Source organism: Embiotoca jacksoni, unplaced genomic scaffold, assembly GCF_022577435.1.
Source record: "Embiotoca jacksoni isolate LCO1_2020_lvr unplaced genomic scaffold, fEmbJac1.0.p SCAF_5, whole genome shotgun sequence".
NCBI lineage: Eukaryota > Metazoa > Chordata > Actinopteri > Embiotocidae > Embiotoca > Embiotoca jacksoni.
Window position 1 is genome coordinate 3,159,879 of NW_027185403.1, and position 15,084 is coordinate 3,174,962.

The window sequence follows — 15,084 nt, forward strand, 5'->3', positions numbered from 1 at the left end:
ATCAGATCGTTCTAAAATTGTTCCCTCCCACTTATTGCGAGTACATATTAAGGCAAATCAACGTATATGTTCTAATGTAGATGCAGACACGAGTGGATTAATCAGAAAATGACGATCATATTTTACTTACTGCTGATGCTCAGAGTGGGATGTAAGTATATAGAGCTTGTTTTCAAATATATATTTTACGTGTCATTTCTTGCACTAACCTTTTAATCTCTCCTTTAAAATATTGCTTGGCTTGCTGCTGCGTTGCTTGCTTGTATCTCCAAGGACAAAGACAACCAACCACCCAGAGATAGACAAATCTGTTTCAAAACAGTAAAAAGTGAAAAATCTGAATCATTGAAACAAAGGGAAACAGAGGTGATGTGCTTCTCAAAGCCCATTATCACACAATATGTGGTAGGAAGTGTGCTTATTCTGTCACAACCAATCAGATGCTTTTTAAAGTCTGACTTAACACAACCGTCTCACCTCCTTTACTTACTGAGATACCAACTACATTCCCATGAAGACATCAATGTCATGATGCTCGTGTTATGGATTGCATTGCTTTTTCTTCATCGAGCATGTAAGTGCTGCTTTTTTTCCGGCCAAACATTTTTTGCATTTGAGATATTTCACACTCCTTTATTTTATGTTTTTCTGTTTTCTTTTAATTCAGATACGCTGGTTCCAGTAACGGCAGTTCAGATCGGAGAACCAGTGACCTTGACATGTTCTTTACCCAAAAACAGAAAAGTACTAGTCCAATGGTACAAGCAGAGCGCCGGGGATAATCTTAAGTTAATTGTGAAACTCTTGACATCTAACAGTGAGTTTGGACCAGAGTTTAATCAATCAAGATTCCAAGCACATCTTTATGACGGTTTTAGCAACCTGACCATTCTGAGGACAGTCCAGGAGGATGAGGGGATGTATCACTGTACAAGCGCAGAGTTCATTAAACCTCAATGGAATGGGACATATTTGTTTGTAAAAGGTAATAATGTGATTTATTTTTTTTACAGACTTGTGTTTCTATGCACATTTGAAAAAAACGCCAACTGTGTTACTGCCATTTTTATTTCACAGGAAACAGTCAGACATCAAATTACACCATTACTCAGTGGCCGACAGCATCTGGTCCAGGCCGAGTCTCAGCAACTCTCCAGTGTTCAATCCTCTCTGACCCTGAGCACATGAAGTGTCCAGGACATCACAGTGTGTTCTGGTTCAGAGTCGGATCAGACGAGTTTCATCCAGACACCATCTACACTGACGGAGATAGAAATAATGAATGTGACGAGAAATTTGACGCTCAGAAGAGTTGCGTTTATCGCTTCTCTAAGAACATCAGCTCCTCTGATGCTGGGACTTACTACTGTGCTGTGGCCACATGTGGAAGGATATTATTTGGAAACATATCTAAGCTGCACCTTGGTAAGATTTTGAGTTCATTAATATAAGACATATTCTAATTATGTTGATACCATTGTGAACAATATGGCTGTTAAGAAGCACTGAATTTGTTGTTTTGTTTATTTTCTAGCTCAAACAACACATTCAGTATTAATTGAGAGGGTGATTTTAATCGTGTGTTTGGCCATTTCTGTCATTGGAAATGTTGTTCTCATCTGCAAGATAAGAGTATGTGAACAGCGGAGAGGTGAGTGAAGCTAAAAGTGTTGGAAAGACTAAAATTCTCCTTTGACATTTATATTATTAAATGTATAATAATTATATGTTATACATGCATTTTAAACGTAAGATCACACAAACATTTTCAAGTTCTATTGTGAAATCATCAGGGTTCAGTCATTGTGCATATTTAAGAAATTGATGTAAAGTAGCAGTAGTTTTTTAAACAGTCTTTCTTGCTATGTTATTTCATTCATTGCTCCTAATGATTCGTATTCTATGACTTTATACTGTGAGGGAAAAGTGCATTTATTGATTATATTTTTGTTATTATAATTTGTTTTTAGCCCTAGAAATGGAAAGTGCTCTTTCAGAAGCACAAAACGACGCATCACGACAACCAATAGACGACACTGTAAGTTAAAATGACAAATGGAAATTATTATTCTGTAAATATATGTCTCCAAATCAGCATATCAGTCTTTACGACTAATTTGTTAATTGTTTTATTCACCACAGACTGAAGCTGAACACAATCTGAACTATGCGCCACTAAATTTCTCTGAAAGAAAAGCAACAAGAGGGAGAAAGAAGAGAGAGTTTGCCGAGGACTGTGTCTACTCTCAAGTTAAACACTGACACCAGTGACCATGTGGAGCATCTCCTGAATTATGAATTAAACCTCGCATGATACAGTTCCTGTACTGATTGTTTGGACTTTTTATTTTTCTATCTTAGCTAAATATTCAGAAATATTCCTTGTTAACAGAGTTCAGTTGCTTCATCGGCGACAATATTTGGGCTCTCAAAGCGTAAAGATAGTTTTGTTGCATTTTCCATCCCTGGTTTTTAACTGTATTGACTCACTGTCTTGTCTTGTTTGTTGCAATTAAAGTTTATGACATGAAATGTCTTTCTGAGTTTTATGTTTGCAACCGTTTTATGAACGTAAACGAGAGGAGAAAGACAGACGAGCGGGCTAAAGGAGAAATCTGGTCAACTTTTGATGGCAATTTCATCGAGTTGGATTTAAAGATTTTATAATACCATGTAGTGTGCAGATATTCGACCTGTATTTTTAGACTGAAAGCCATTTATTCTGTCAAAATAATAAAATAACTTAACAATGGCTTTATACAGACTCTGATAATATAAACACCTTTTCATTCTACTGCATCCTGTCAGTGTGCTGAATCCTCTCTCAAGAAATTTCCTTTGTGACGTTTCATTACACAAAATGTTTGCTCATTAGAGATGCTGACAAAGCCACATGTTGGTTGATTGTTATTGTGTTTGTGGAGTTTTTACAATTTTCTGCTGGTAACAACCTGTTATCCACACTGCTCACCTATGATCTGTGATCCAACCTATGACCCAAATCTTAATAAATTGCCATATTTTGCAAGAATACCTCAAACTTAGAGTTGGTATCACTTCCTGATTACTGCCAACGTTTACATCCAGTAACTTGGAATAACGGAAAGAAAAGCATTACATGTAATCCTTGTCACCAAAACACTAACCCACAGGTTATAGCCACAGCCTCTGCCAATTTCTACTTCCTGAACCCCTCCCACTAAGATTCACGTTGTCCACCTAACAGATTTGGTTCAGTTACAACACACAGTTCTCGTGTGCACTGATTGTTCTCATCAAACACATGAATAAATATTCACTGATGTCATTGCCACATATGCCACAATCTCTCGAGCAATTCTCTGAGAGGTGACAAACAATGGAGAGAGAAGGAAAAAAGAGACTGACTGCTGCAAGCACGTGCAACTGAAAGTGATACAAAACAGCACTTTTTATATTTGTTCTACAAATATTTGTATTTTATCGTAGCCTAAAATGCTAATTACATTTTCCGTAGTTTAAAGGCTTACACTAAATATGTATAAGTATAAATACCATGTGAAAATTAGTGTGTGGAATTCTTTTGAAACTAATTTAATTGTGGGAAATGTTCATGATAAATAAATACCCAATTAGACAAAGTCCGCTTTAATGTGGCCAAATAGAGACTCTGCCTTCATTACAGTATTCTGAGCCATGCTTCGTTTTATCTTTGACATTATTGTCCTGTTGCTCGAGTGATTCGTCATTCTGGTCCATCATAAAATATTTCAACAACTAACTACTGCACAGCTGGCAACTTCTCCTCTCCCCTCCATTCAACAACAGCACCAGTACTTTTGTTTGTGTTTTGTTCTAATTTTTGGGGTAATAAGAAAGGGATGGTTTCAGTCCCTCCAGGAAATCCCGATCTTGCGATCACAATAATTAAAGCAAATTCAAGCAAACTCTGCAATAATTTCGGGAGCTTGCAATTTTTTTTTTAATTCCTGCAATTATTCCTCAACAAATGTCTTCAGCAGAAGCTGTGCAGAAAGCATTGACAGCATGAAGTAAGTCTTTTCAGACAAATCTGGCTTTATTAACACAAATAACTCCTCGTTTACAGTCAGCACGGCTCTCCTCCTCTCATCTCCTCAACAAAACAAACCCTGCGTTCCGAATCGCATACAATTTCTTTTTACTTTTAGTATGGACTACAGCTTCCCTTCAAAAGTATATACTGTTGCATGTAGTATGTATACAATTGGGACATACTACTCCATCATAAAAATGCATCTTGAACTTTGATGCACTTTGTTATATCCGTCACGATCCGTAGAAAAAGGATGCGATTTAGAAAAAGTAAGATTCCTTTTAATGCCTCTTCTTCTTCTTCTTCTTCTTCTTCTTCTTCTTCTTCTTCTTCTTCTTCTTCTTCTTCTTCTTCTATCTTTTGTGGGCAGAGCATTAGCGCCATCAACTGTCTCGGCAGTTCAGTCGACGTGATGTATCTTCTGCTGCGCAAAGGATTGTGAGTCAAAGCAGCTCGAGTGCCATGCTGGCCTGCATACTGCAAAATACGACCGGATGTAGTAGGACATCGTGGTACTTTTGGCATCCTACATCTGACTTTCTATGTATTGGTACATACTAAATCTTTTTTTGGCCTACTAAATAATATGCTTGTATGGATGTTGGAACGCAGGGCTACAAGAGCTTTCAGCTAATTAAATTTGGTTGAACTAATCGATTGTTTTTTAAAATACAAATGACGTCTATCATTCTTATGTTTTGTAGTTCCAGGCATCAACATCCATATGCATCTGTTATCATATAATAAGCAATATTCATCCTCGGTATGTTTTTCATTTAAATTCAATGTAATTATGTCATTGATTTATTTACAATGGATCTGGACTGACTGCAAGCAAGTCCATCAATATACCAAGTGAAGCACAGTGCAGCCGTACAAGACCAGCTTTGTTAGATTGAAAAAGAGAGTGAGACAGGAAGGTCGACGTGTGATTTTGATTGAAGTATCTCAACAACTGCTGGATGGTTTGCCATGAAATGGACAGTAGCTCTGGTTTTTGTGAGGCTACACCATCTCTCTTGGACAGGGGACGTTGTTTGAGCTTTTGTTCCTGTGAAGGACATGATGTCAGAAAGATCCAGCCTGTTAATCTCTCCTTTAAAATACTGCTTTACTTGCTACTGCGTTGCTTGCTTGTAGCTCCAAGGACGAAGGTTACCCAGAGATAGACAAATCTGGCTCACAGTGAAAAGTGAAAGATCTGAATCATCGCAACAGAAGAGAAGAGAGGTGATATGCCTCTCAAAGACCAGGATCACACAAAATGTGGCAGGAAATGTGCTTATTCTGTCACAACTAATCAGATGCTTTTTAAAGTCTGACTGATCACAACCATCTCACTGAAACACTAACTACATCCCCATGAAGACATCAATGTCATGATGGTCGTGTTATGGATTGCATTGCTTTTTTTTCATCAAGCATGTAAGTGCTGCTTTTTTTGCAGCCAAAAATTCTGTGCTTTAGAGATTTTTCACACTCCTTCATTTAATGTTTTTCTGTTTTCTTTTAATTCAGATACACTGGTTCCAGTAATGACAGTTCAGCTCAGAGAACCAGTGACCTTGACATGTTCTTTACTGAAATTCAGCTGCATAGGATTCCAATGGTACAAGCTGAGCGCCGGGTATAATCTTAAATTAATTGTGACACTCTTGATATCTACAAGTGCATTTGAACCAGAGTTTCCTCAATCAAGAATGCAAGTACATCTTTATGGCGGTTTTAGCAACCTGACCATTCTGTGGACAGTCCAGGAGGATGAGGGGATGTATCACTGTACAAGCGCAGAGTTCATTAAACCTCAATGGAATGGGACATATTTGTTCGTAAAAGGTAATAACGTGTTGTTTTGTTTTTTTACAGGCTTGTGTGTCCATGCACATTTGAAAAAAACGCCAACTGTGTTAATGCAATTTTTATTTAACAGGAAACAGTCAGACATCAAACTACACCGTCACTCAGTGGCCGACAGCATCAGGTCCAGGCCGAGACTCAGCAACTCTCCAGTGTTCAATCCTCTCTGACCCTGTGCACATGAAGTGTCCAGGACATCACAGTGTGTTCTGGTTCAGAGTCGGATCAGATGAGTCTCATCCAGACACCATCTACACTGACGGAAATAGAAATAATGAATGTGACGAGAAATCTGACGCTCAGAAGAGCTGTGTTTATCGCTTCTCCAAGAACATAATCTCTTCTGATGCTGGGACTTACTACTGTACTGTGGCCACATGTGGAAGGATATTATTTTTTGAACTTTCTGATCCACCCTCGTACGAACCAATAAAAGTTGTCCTGATGTCAGCTTAACATATTTTTGCTGCTCTAAACAAAATCATTCTGATTTATTGGTGTCTAACTTTAGTACAGATAAGTAATAACATACAAACAAACTTGAAGGCAAGCTGTTTTTTTCTGTTTTATCTGAGCCTTAAATTGTAGGTTTTGTTTTTGTAATATCTTAGAGAGAATCACATATATAGCATTTCAAAGACAATATGTTTATTTGAGAATTGTGACGTTCAAATTGATAGAGGAAGGAAACAGGACTTCTGTAAAAAAAACAGGTTACAAAGTCTGTGTTCACCTGCAGGTTTTGGGGGCCTGTTGTAGGGTAGAAGTGAAAGGAAATGTTACCAAAACCACAGAAAGTCAAGAGATGTGGAGAACTCAAAGAGACTGTTTAAAAAAGACTGAGTCCTCTGCGATAATGGAATTTAAGTTAAGAGTCTGAAAGATGTTTCATGCATTTTTTTTAAACGTAATTAATCTCTCTGTTTTAACTTGTGTATTCAGATCAATAAAGACCATCAGTCTTTCTGGTCTCACTGCACTTTGTAAAGGACTTCTGCATTTCTGTCATGACAGCAACAAGTAAAGTTACAATGGCAGACAAAAGCTGTGGTGGGCCGTTCCTCCACCCTTTGACCAACCGCTGAAGCTGCTTACTCAGATCAGACCTGACTTTGCACTTCAACCGGATATGAAGTGAGAGAGGAGCTACGAGGCTTCAGCAGGCTAATTTTAGTTTGACTTGCTTGTTATTTAAAGTACAAATAGTATCTGATGTATATTTTCTGTGTGTTTCAAAGGTATAGTCTATACTTATTTGCATCTGCAGTCTTGAAATATATAAGTTTCAGTGTAATTTTTATTTGAACACCATTTTATTGATTTATTGATTTATTGATTCCACTGCATCACTGCGCCAAGAAATGGACTAAACAAGCAGTGCTATCAATCCTATTTGTTGTAACTTTACAGTCAAATTCCTGCCTTTGCTTAAAAGATCAGCGTGGAACAAGTGAATAATTAGCACCTCCCTCATCTATCAGCAACTAGCACTGAAAAACACCAAACCGCAGAAAAGTGTGATAAAAAACGGTGGTGAAAGCACGACTGAGAAGGTGTGAGTGTGTCCATCCCTCTCGTACCCTTCATCTGCCCCTGTAAATTGTTCTAATAATAATGAAAACAATAATATATTGTTATTCAACTTGCCTTTTTTCAAAATAAAGTAGTGGTCTAGCTTTGTGAGATTAAAAGAGAGAGCGAGACAGGAAGAAAAGCCCCTCGTGTCGTTACACCCTTGTTTGAAAGCCCAACCACCTTAAAGTTTGAGTTCCCACGCATCAACAGTGTTTATAAAAGTTGTTTTGTGTCTCAGGTGCAACCAGTGCTGTACAAACATAGAAAAGACAGAGTAAAAAGGACAAAGTGAAAAAGAAACTACTTATTGTGCATTTTGTTTTGAACAATATGCAACAGTCATTATTTCCCCTGGTCTACCTTCTGTATGTTGTGAGCAGTGAAGCTGTGGACAGGAAACACATTTAACAATCGACCCCGGCTGGGATCAAACCGGTGACGCTGTGCTTATCTGCTAAGAAGGTGTTGTGTTTTACGAACTACTTCATTGACAGGCCAACATGTTGAGGCTTGTGGTCAACAGTATGTTGAGCCCGTTGAAGGCCACAAACCAAGATGTTCCAGTCTGATAAATGTGGCTGCAGGTTTTAACTCTTTCAGCTGCTTTCTCTTTACACCTTGCAAATACTGGAGTTGCGCCAGAAATCTACACCAGACCTACATGTTTTTTATACCAGAGTCTCTTATGTATTACTTGACTGCATGATATTGTCAGGTGTTCCTGTCACTACTGTAGTGAAGCTGATTCACTCAGGATTTGTCCAAGTCAGTCATTTTTGGTTTTGATTATTTTACTGTAACCAAAATCATTCTTTTCACGTAGAAAAAAACAACACTGTTTGTATATTCTCTAATGCTGCCTCACTGTCAGGTCTTTGTTCAGGTTTACAAGAGTTTTCTCCCTCACATCATTACATGGACCAGTTGAGTCAGAAACTTGTGATCTCTTCCAGGTGAATGTGTTTCTGTGATAATGTGAGTGATGCTCTGAAGGGAGAGTAGAGGAAGGAGGGTGTGACCGCAGCCACCTCACAACTCTACATGCTTCTCACTTCCTGATGAAGTGACTGACAGGCAGAGTGGGCGGGTCATCATTGAAGACGTGTAGCTTCCTAATTGGCTGGCTTAAATATTGGAGATGGCTCCTTGTTCTTCGTGTATCATTGTGGCAAAAGGTTGGATTCATATTTATTAAGCTCACAGAAATAAAACAGAGCAACTAAATTCCTTTTTAACTAAGTGCTACAAACAGTGTTGTAGGATTTACTATTAGGTGTACATATGTGAATATGTTACATGTGGTGCATTTAAATTTGAAGTGTGGTAATGCCAGGGCCCTTTTAAAAGGACATATTAACCGGTGTGGAAATACATTCAATGTGAATGTTATTCTCTATTTGTTGAATCATTTCACTTTCACTGAATGGTGACATTGATGTCAAGAAAGAACAAATAGCTGCTTCTCTTTTGTAGTTTGTGTCCCATTCGGAAATACAGACAAAGTATTTTTAATCAAAATGTATTGACATGGGTTATACAGAGGAAATCAAGCCCAATCTAAACCCATCCCTGGACTTTAAGAACAGTGCAATAGACACAAAGCTTCATGAACTTTCACTTCAGTTTTCAATATTTACAGTATATTCAGTTCAGTCTTAAAAGATGCAGTTATGTCCTACTCAAGGAAGCTCGAAAGAATGAATGAATACTTTTGAGTTGCATTATCATAAATGTAGGATCCAGTCTGGAGCTTGACTCAATTCATGCTCCAAAGAAAGATATTCTGATGAAAAGCGATTCAAAATCAGGATATGTTGAACTATGCTGCTAGAAATATTTTTGTAGATGGATATTCTCTGAATATATAATCCCCACAATATAAAATGCTGTTTCAGGTGGAGGATACGTGTGTTCGTCCAAAACAGCTTGATCTGAAAAGTCTAAATCTTCTTGGCAATGTTGTGACCAAGAGTGTTTGGGTTCGCACGTAGTTGATCTCTCTGTGAGAGTTATAGACACATGAAACAAAAGCTTACTGCTCCTGTTGTTTCATGTGTTTAGGTTGGAAAGATAGTTGATATTATTTCCACTGTGGTTGTACAGCGAAGCACCAACGTATCGAGTGGCCAATCAGATCGTTTTAAAATTGTTCCCTCCCACTTATTGCGAGTACATATTAAGGCAAATCAAACTATGATATGTTCTAATGTAGATGCAGACACGAGTGGATTAATCGGAAAATGATGACCATATTTCACTTACTGCTGATGCTCAGAGTGGGGCGTAAGTATATAGAGCTTGTTTTCAAATATATATTTTAAGTGTCATTTCTTGCACTAATGTTTTAATCTCTCCTTTAAAATCCTGCTTTGCTTGCTGCTGCATTGCTTGTTTGTATCTCCAAGGACAAAGACAACCAACCACCCAGAGATAGACAAATCTGTCTCAAAACAGTAAAAAGTGAAAAATCTGAAACATTGCAACAAAAGGAAACAGAGGTGATATGCTTTTCAAAGCCCAGGATCACACAATATGTGGCAGGAAGTGTGCTTATTCTGTCACAACCAATCAGATGCTTTTTAAAGTCTGACTTATCACAACAATCTCACCTCCTATACTCACTGAAACACTAACTGCATCCCCATGAAGACATCAATGTCATGATGGTCGTGTTATGGATTGCATTGCTTTTTTTTCATCGAGCATTTAATTGCTGCTTTTTTTCCGGCCAAACATTTTTTGCATTAGAGATTTTTCACACTCCTTTATTTAATGTTTTTCTGTTTTCTTTTAATTCAGATACGCTGGTTCCAGTAACGACAGTTCTGCTCGGAGAACCAGTGACCTTGACATGTTCTTTTCCGAAAAACAGCGAAATAATAGTCAAATGGTACAAGCAGAGCGCCGGGGATAATCTTAAATTAATTGTGAATCTCTTCACAACTACCACTGCGTTTGGACCAGAGTTTCCTCAATCAAGATTCCAAGCACATCTTCATGACGGTTTTAGCAACCTGACCATTCTGAGGACAGTCCAGGAGGATGAGGGGATGTATCACTGTACAAACTCTGAGTTCAATAAACCTCAATGGAATGGGACATATTTGTTAATAAAAGGTAATAATGTGATTTTTTTTAATTTTTTTGACAGACTTGTGTTTCTATGCACATTTGAAAATAACGCCAACTGTGTTACTGTCATTTTTATTACACAGGAAACAGTCAGACATCAAACTACACCGTCACTCAGTTGCCGACAGCATCAGGTCCAGGCCGAGACTCAGCAACTCTCCAGTGTTCAATCCTCTCTGACCCTGAGCTCATGAAGTGTCCAGGACATCACAGTGTGTTCTGGTTCAGAGTCGGATCAGATGAGTCTCATCTAGACACCATCTACACTGATGGAGATAGAAATAATGAATGTGACGAGAAATCTGACGCTCAGAAGAGTTGCGTTTACCGCTTCTCTAAGAACATCAGCTCCTCTGATGCTGGGACTTACTACTGTGCTGTGGCCACATGTGGAAGGATATTATTTGGAAACATATCTAAGCTGCACCTTGGTAAGATTTTGAGTTCAGTAATATAAGACATACTCTAATTATGTTGATACCATTGTGAACAATATGGCTGTCAAGAATCACTGAATTTGTTGTTTTTGTTTTGTTTTCTAGCTCAATCAACACATTCAGTATTAATTGAGAGGGTGATATTAATCGTGTGTTTGGCCATTTCTGTCATTGGAAATGTTGTTCTCATCTGCAAGATAAGAGTATGTGAACAGTGGAGAGGTAAGTGAAGCTAAAAGTGTTGGAAAGACTGACATTCTCCTGTGACATTTATATTATTAAATGTATAATAATTTTTGTTATACATGCATTTTAAACGTAAGATCAGACAAACATTTGCAAGTACTATTGTAAAATCATCAGGGCTCAGTCATTGTGCATATTTAAGAAATTGATGTAAAGTAGCAATAGTTTTTTAAACATAGTCTTCCTTGCTAATTGATATCATTCATAGCTCCTAATGATTTGTATACTATCACTTTATACTGTGAGGGAAAAGTGCATTTATTGATTATATTTTTGTTATTATAATTTGTTTTTAGCTTCAGGAACGGAAAGTGCTCTTTCAGAAACACAAAAAGACTCCTCACAACAACCAATAGACGATACTGTAAGTTAAAATGACAAATGAAAATTATTATTCTGAAAATATATGTCTCCAAATCAGCATATCAGTCTTTCCAATTAATTTGTTAATTGTTTTATTCACCACAGACTGAAGCTGAACACAATCTGAACTATGCGCCATTAAATTTCTCTGAAAGAAAAGCAACAAGAGGGAGAAAGAAGAGAGAGTTTGCCGAGGACTGTGTCTACTCTCAAGTTAAACACTGACACCGGTGACCATGTGGAGCATCTCCTGAATTATGAATTAAACCTCACATGATACAGTTCCTGTACTGACTCTTTAGACTTTTTATTTTTCTATCTTAGCTAAATATTCAGAAATATTCCATGTTAACAGAGTTCAGTTGCTTCTTCGCCGACAATATTTGGGTTCTCAAAGTGTAAAGATAGTTTTGTTGCATTTTCCATCCCTGGTTTTTAGGTAGGTAGGTAGGTAGGTATTTACTTTATTAATCCCCGAGGGGAATTTTTTTTGCTCCGGCAGCATACAGAAGCAATAAGATAATAATAGAATAATAGTAATAATAATTTAACTGTATTGACTCACTGTCTTGTCTTGTTTGTTGCAATTAAAGTTTATTACATGAAATGTCTTTCTGAGTTTTATGTTTGCAACCGTTTTATGAATGCAAACAGGAGGAGAAAGACAGACGAGCGGGCTAAAGGAGAAATCTGGTCAACTTTTGACGGCAATTTTAATTGAGTTGGATTTAAAGATTTTATAATACCATGTAGTGTGCATATATTAGACCCGTATTATTAGACTGAAAACCATTTATTCTGTCAAAATCATAAAAAAACTTAACAATGGCTTTATACAGACTCTGATAATATAAACACATTTTCATTCGACTGCATCCTATCAGTGTGCTGAAGCCTCTCAAGAAATTTCCTTTGTGACGTTTCATTACACAAAATGTTTGCTCATTAGAGATGCTGACAAAGCCACATGTTGGTTGATTGTTATTGTGTTTGTGGAGTTTTTACAATGTTCTGCTGGTAACACGCTGTTATCCACACTGCTCACCTATGATCTATGATCCAACCTATGACCCAAATCTTAATAAATTGCCATATTTTGCATGTAGCAAACAAGCTGTTGTTTGTCTTCCTCTCAAGAATACCTCAAACTTACAGTTGGTATCACTTCCTGATTACTGCCAACGTTTACGTCCAGTAACTTGGAATAACGGAAAGAAAAGCATTACATGTAATCCTTGTCACCAAAACACTAACCCACAGGTTATAGCCACAGCCTCTGCCATTTTCTACTTCCTGAACCCCTCCCACTAAGATTCACGTTATCCACCTAACAGATTTGGTTCAGTAACAACACAGTTCTAGTGTGCACTGATTGTTCCCATCGAACACATGAATAAATATTCACTGATGTCATTGCCACATATGCCACAATCTCTCGAGCAATTCTCTGAGAGGTGACAAACGATGGAGAGAGAAGTAAAAAAGAGATTGACTGCTGCAAGCACGTGCAACTGAATGTGATACAAAACAACCCTTTTTATATTTGTTCTACAAATATTTGTATTTTATCGTAGCCTAAAATGCTAATTACATTTTCCATAGTTTAAAGGCCCTGGACTTACACTAAATATGTATAAGTATAAATACCATGTGAAAATTAGTGTGTGGACTTCTTTTGAAACTAATTTAATTGTGGGAAATGTTCATTATAAATAAATACCCAATTAGACAAAGTCCGCTTTAATGTGGCCAAAAAGAGACTCTGCCTTCATTACAGTATTCTGAGCCATGCTTCATTTTATCTTTGACATTATTGTCCTGTTGCTCGAGTGATTCGTCATTCTGGTCCATCATAAAATATTTCAACAACTAACTACTGCACAGCTGGCAACGTCTCCTCTCCTCTCCTTTCAACAACAGCACCAGTACTTTTGTTTGTGTTTTGTTCTAATTTTTGGGGTAATAAGAAAGGGATGGTTTCAGTCCCTCCAGGAAATCCCGATCTTGCGATCGCAATAATTAAAGCAAATTCAAGCAAACTCTGCAATATTTGCGGGAGCTTGCAATTCTTTTTTTTAATTCCTGCAATTATTCCTCAACAAATGTCATCAGCAGAAGCTGTGCTGAAAACATTGACAGCATGAAGTTAGTCTTTTCAGACAAATCTGGCTTTATTAACACAAATAACTCCTCGTTTACAGTCAGCACGGCTCTCCTCCTCTCATCTCCTCAACAAAACAAACCCTGTGTTCCGAATCGAACACGATTTGTTTTTACTTTTAGTATGGACTACAGCTTCCCTTCAAAAGTATATACTGTTGCATGTAGTATGTATACAATTGGGACATACTACTCCATCATAAAAATGCGTCTTGAACTTTGATGCACTTTGTTATATCCGTCACGATCCGTAGAAAAAGGATGCGATTTAGAAAAAGTAAGATTCCTTTTAATGCCCCTTCTTATTATTATTATTCTTCTTTTTATTCTTCTTCTTCTTCTTCTTTTTCTTCTTCTTCTTCTTCTTCTTCTTCTTCTTCTTCTTCTTCTTCTTCTTCTTCTTCTTCTTCTTCTTCTATCTTTTGTGGGCGGAGCATTAGCGCCATCAACTGTCTCGGCGGCTCAGTCGATGTGACGTATCTTCTGCTGTGCAAAGGATTGTGTGTCAGAGCAGCTCGAGTGCCATGCTGGCCTGCATACTGCAAAATACGACCGGATGTAGTAGGACATACTTGTACTTTTGGCATCCTACATCTGACATACTATGTGTTGGTACATACTAAATCTTTTTTTGGCCTACTAAATAGTATGCTAGTATGGATGTTGGAACGCAGGGCTACAAGAGCTTTCAGCTGACTAAATTTGGTTGAACTAATCGATTTTTTTTAAATTACAAATGACATCTATCATTCTTATGTTTTGTAGTTCCAGGCATCAACATCCATATGCATCTGTTATCATATAATAAGCAATATTCATACAAGGTATGTTTTTCATTTAAATTCAATGTAATTATGTTATTGATTTATTTACAATGGATCTGGACTGACTGCAAGTCCATCAATATACCAAGTGAAGCACAGTGCAGCCGTACAAGACCAGCTTTGTTGGATTGAAAAAGAGAGTGAGACAGAAAAGTCGACATGTGATTTTGATTGAAGTATCTCAACAACTGCTGGATGGTTTGCCATGAAATGGACAGTAGCTCTGGTTTTTGTGAGGCTACACCATCTCTCTTGGACAGGGGACGTTGTTTGAGCTTTTGTTCCTGTGAAGGACATGATGTCAGAAAGATCCAGCCTGTTAATCTCTCCTTTAAAATACTGCTTTGCTTGCTACTACGTTGCTTGCTTGTAGCTCCAAGGACAAAGACAACCAACCACCCAGAGATAGACAAATCTGGGTCAAAGTGAAAAGTGA

General features: G+C 37.6%; 2 protein-coding genes across 2 annotated transcripts; both read left to right on the plus strand.

Annotated features, from left to right (window-relative positions):
- The first annotated feature begins 375 nt into the window (after positions 1-375).
- Positions 376-2,262, plus strand: LOC138211570 (uncharacterized). The gene is made up of 5 exons (XM_069171526.1): positions 376-574; positions 668-985; positions 1,078-1,425; positions 1,971-2,038; positions 2,143-2,262. The coding sequence occupies exons 1-5, from the start codon at positions 529-531 to the stop codon at positions 2,260-2,262; spliced, it is 900 nt and encodes a 299-aa protein (XP_069027627.1). The 5' UTR covers positions 376-528.
- Positions 2,263-5,754: 3,492 nt separating this feature from the next.
- On the plus strand, positions 5,755-12,217 carry LOC138211571 (uncharacterized). The gene is made up of 7 exons (XM_069171527.1): positions 5,755-5,890; positions 5,985-6,275; positions 10,286-10,603; positions 10,702-11,049; positions 11,161-11,277; positions 11,598-11,665; positions 11,770-12,217. The coding sequence occupies exons 1-7, from the start codon at positions 5,755-5,757 to the stop codon at positions 11,887-11,889; spliced, it is 1,398 nt and encodes a 465-aa protein (XP_069027628.1). The 3' UTR covers positions 11,890-12,217.
- Positions 12,218-15,084: the final 2,867 nt, after the last annotated feature.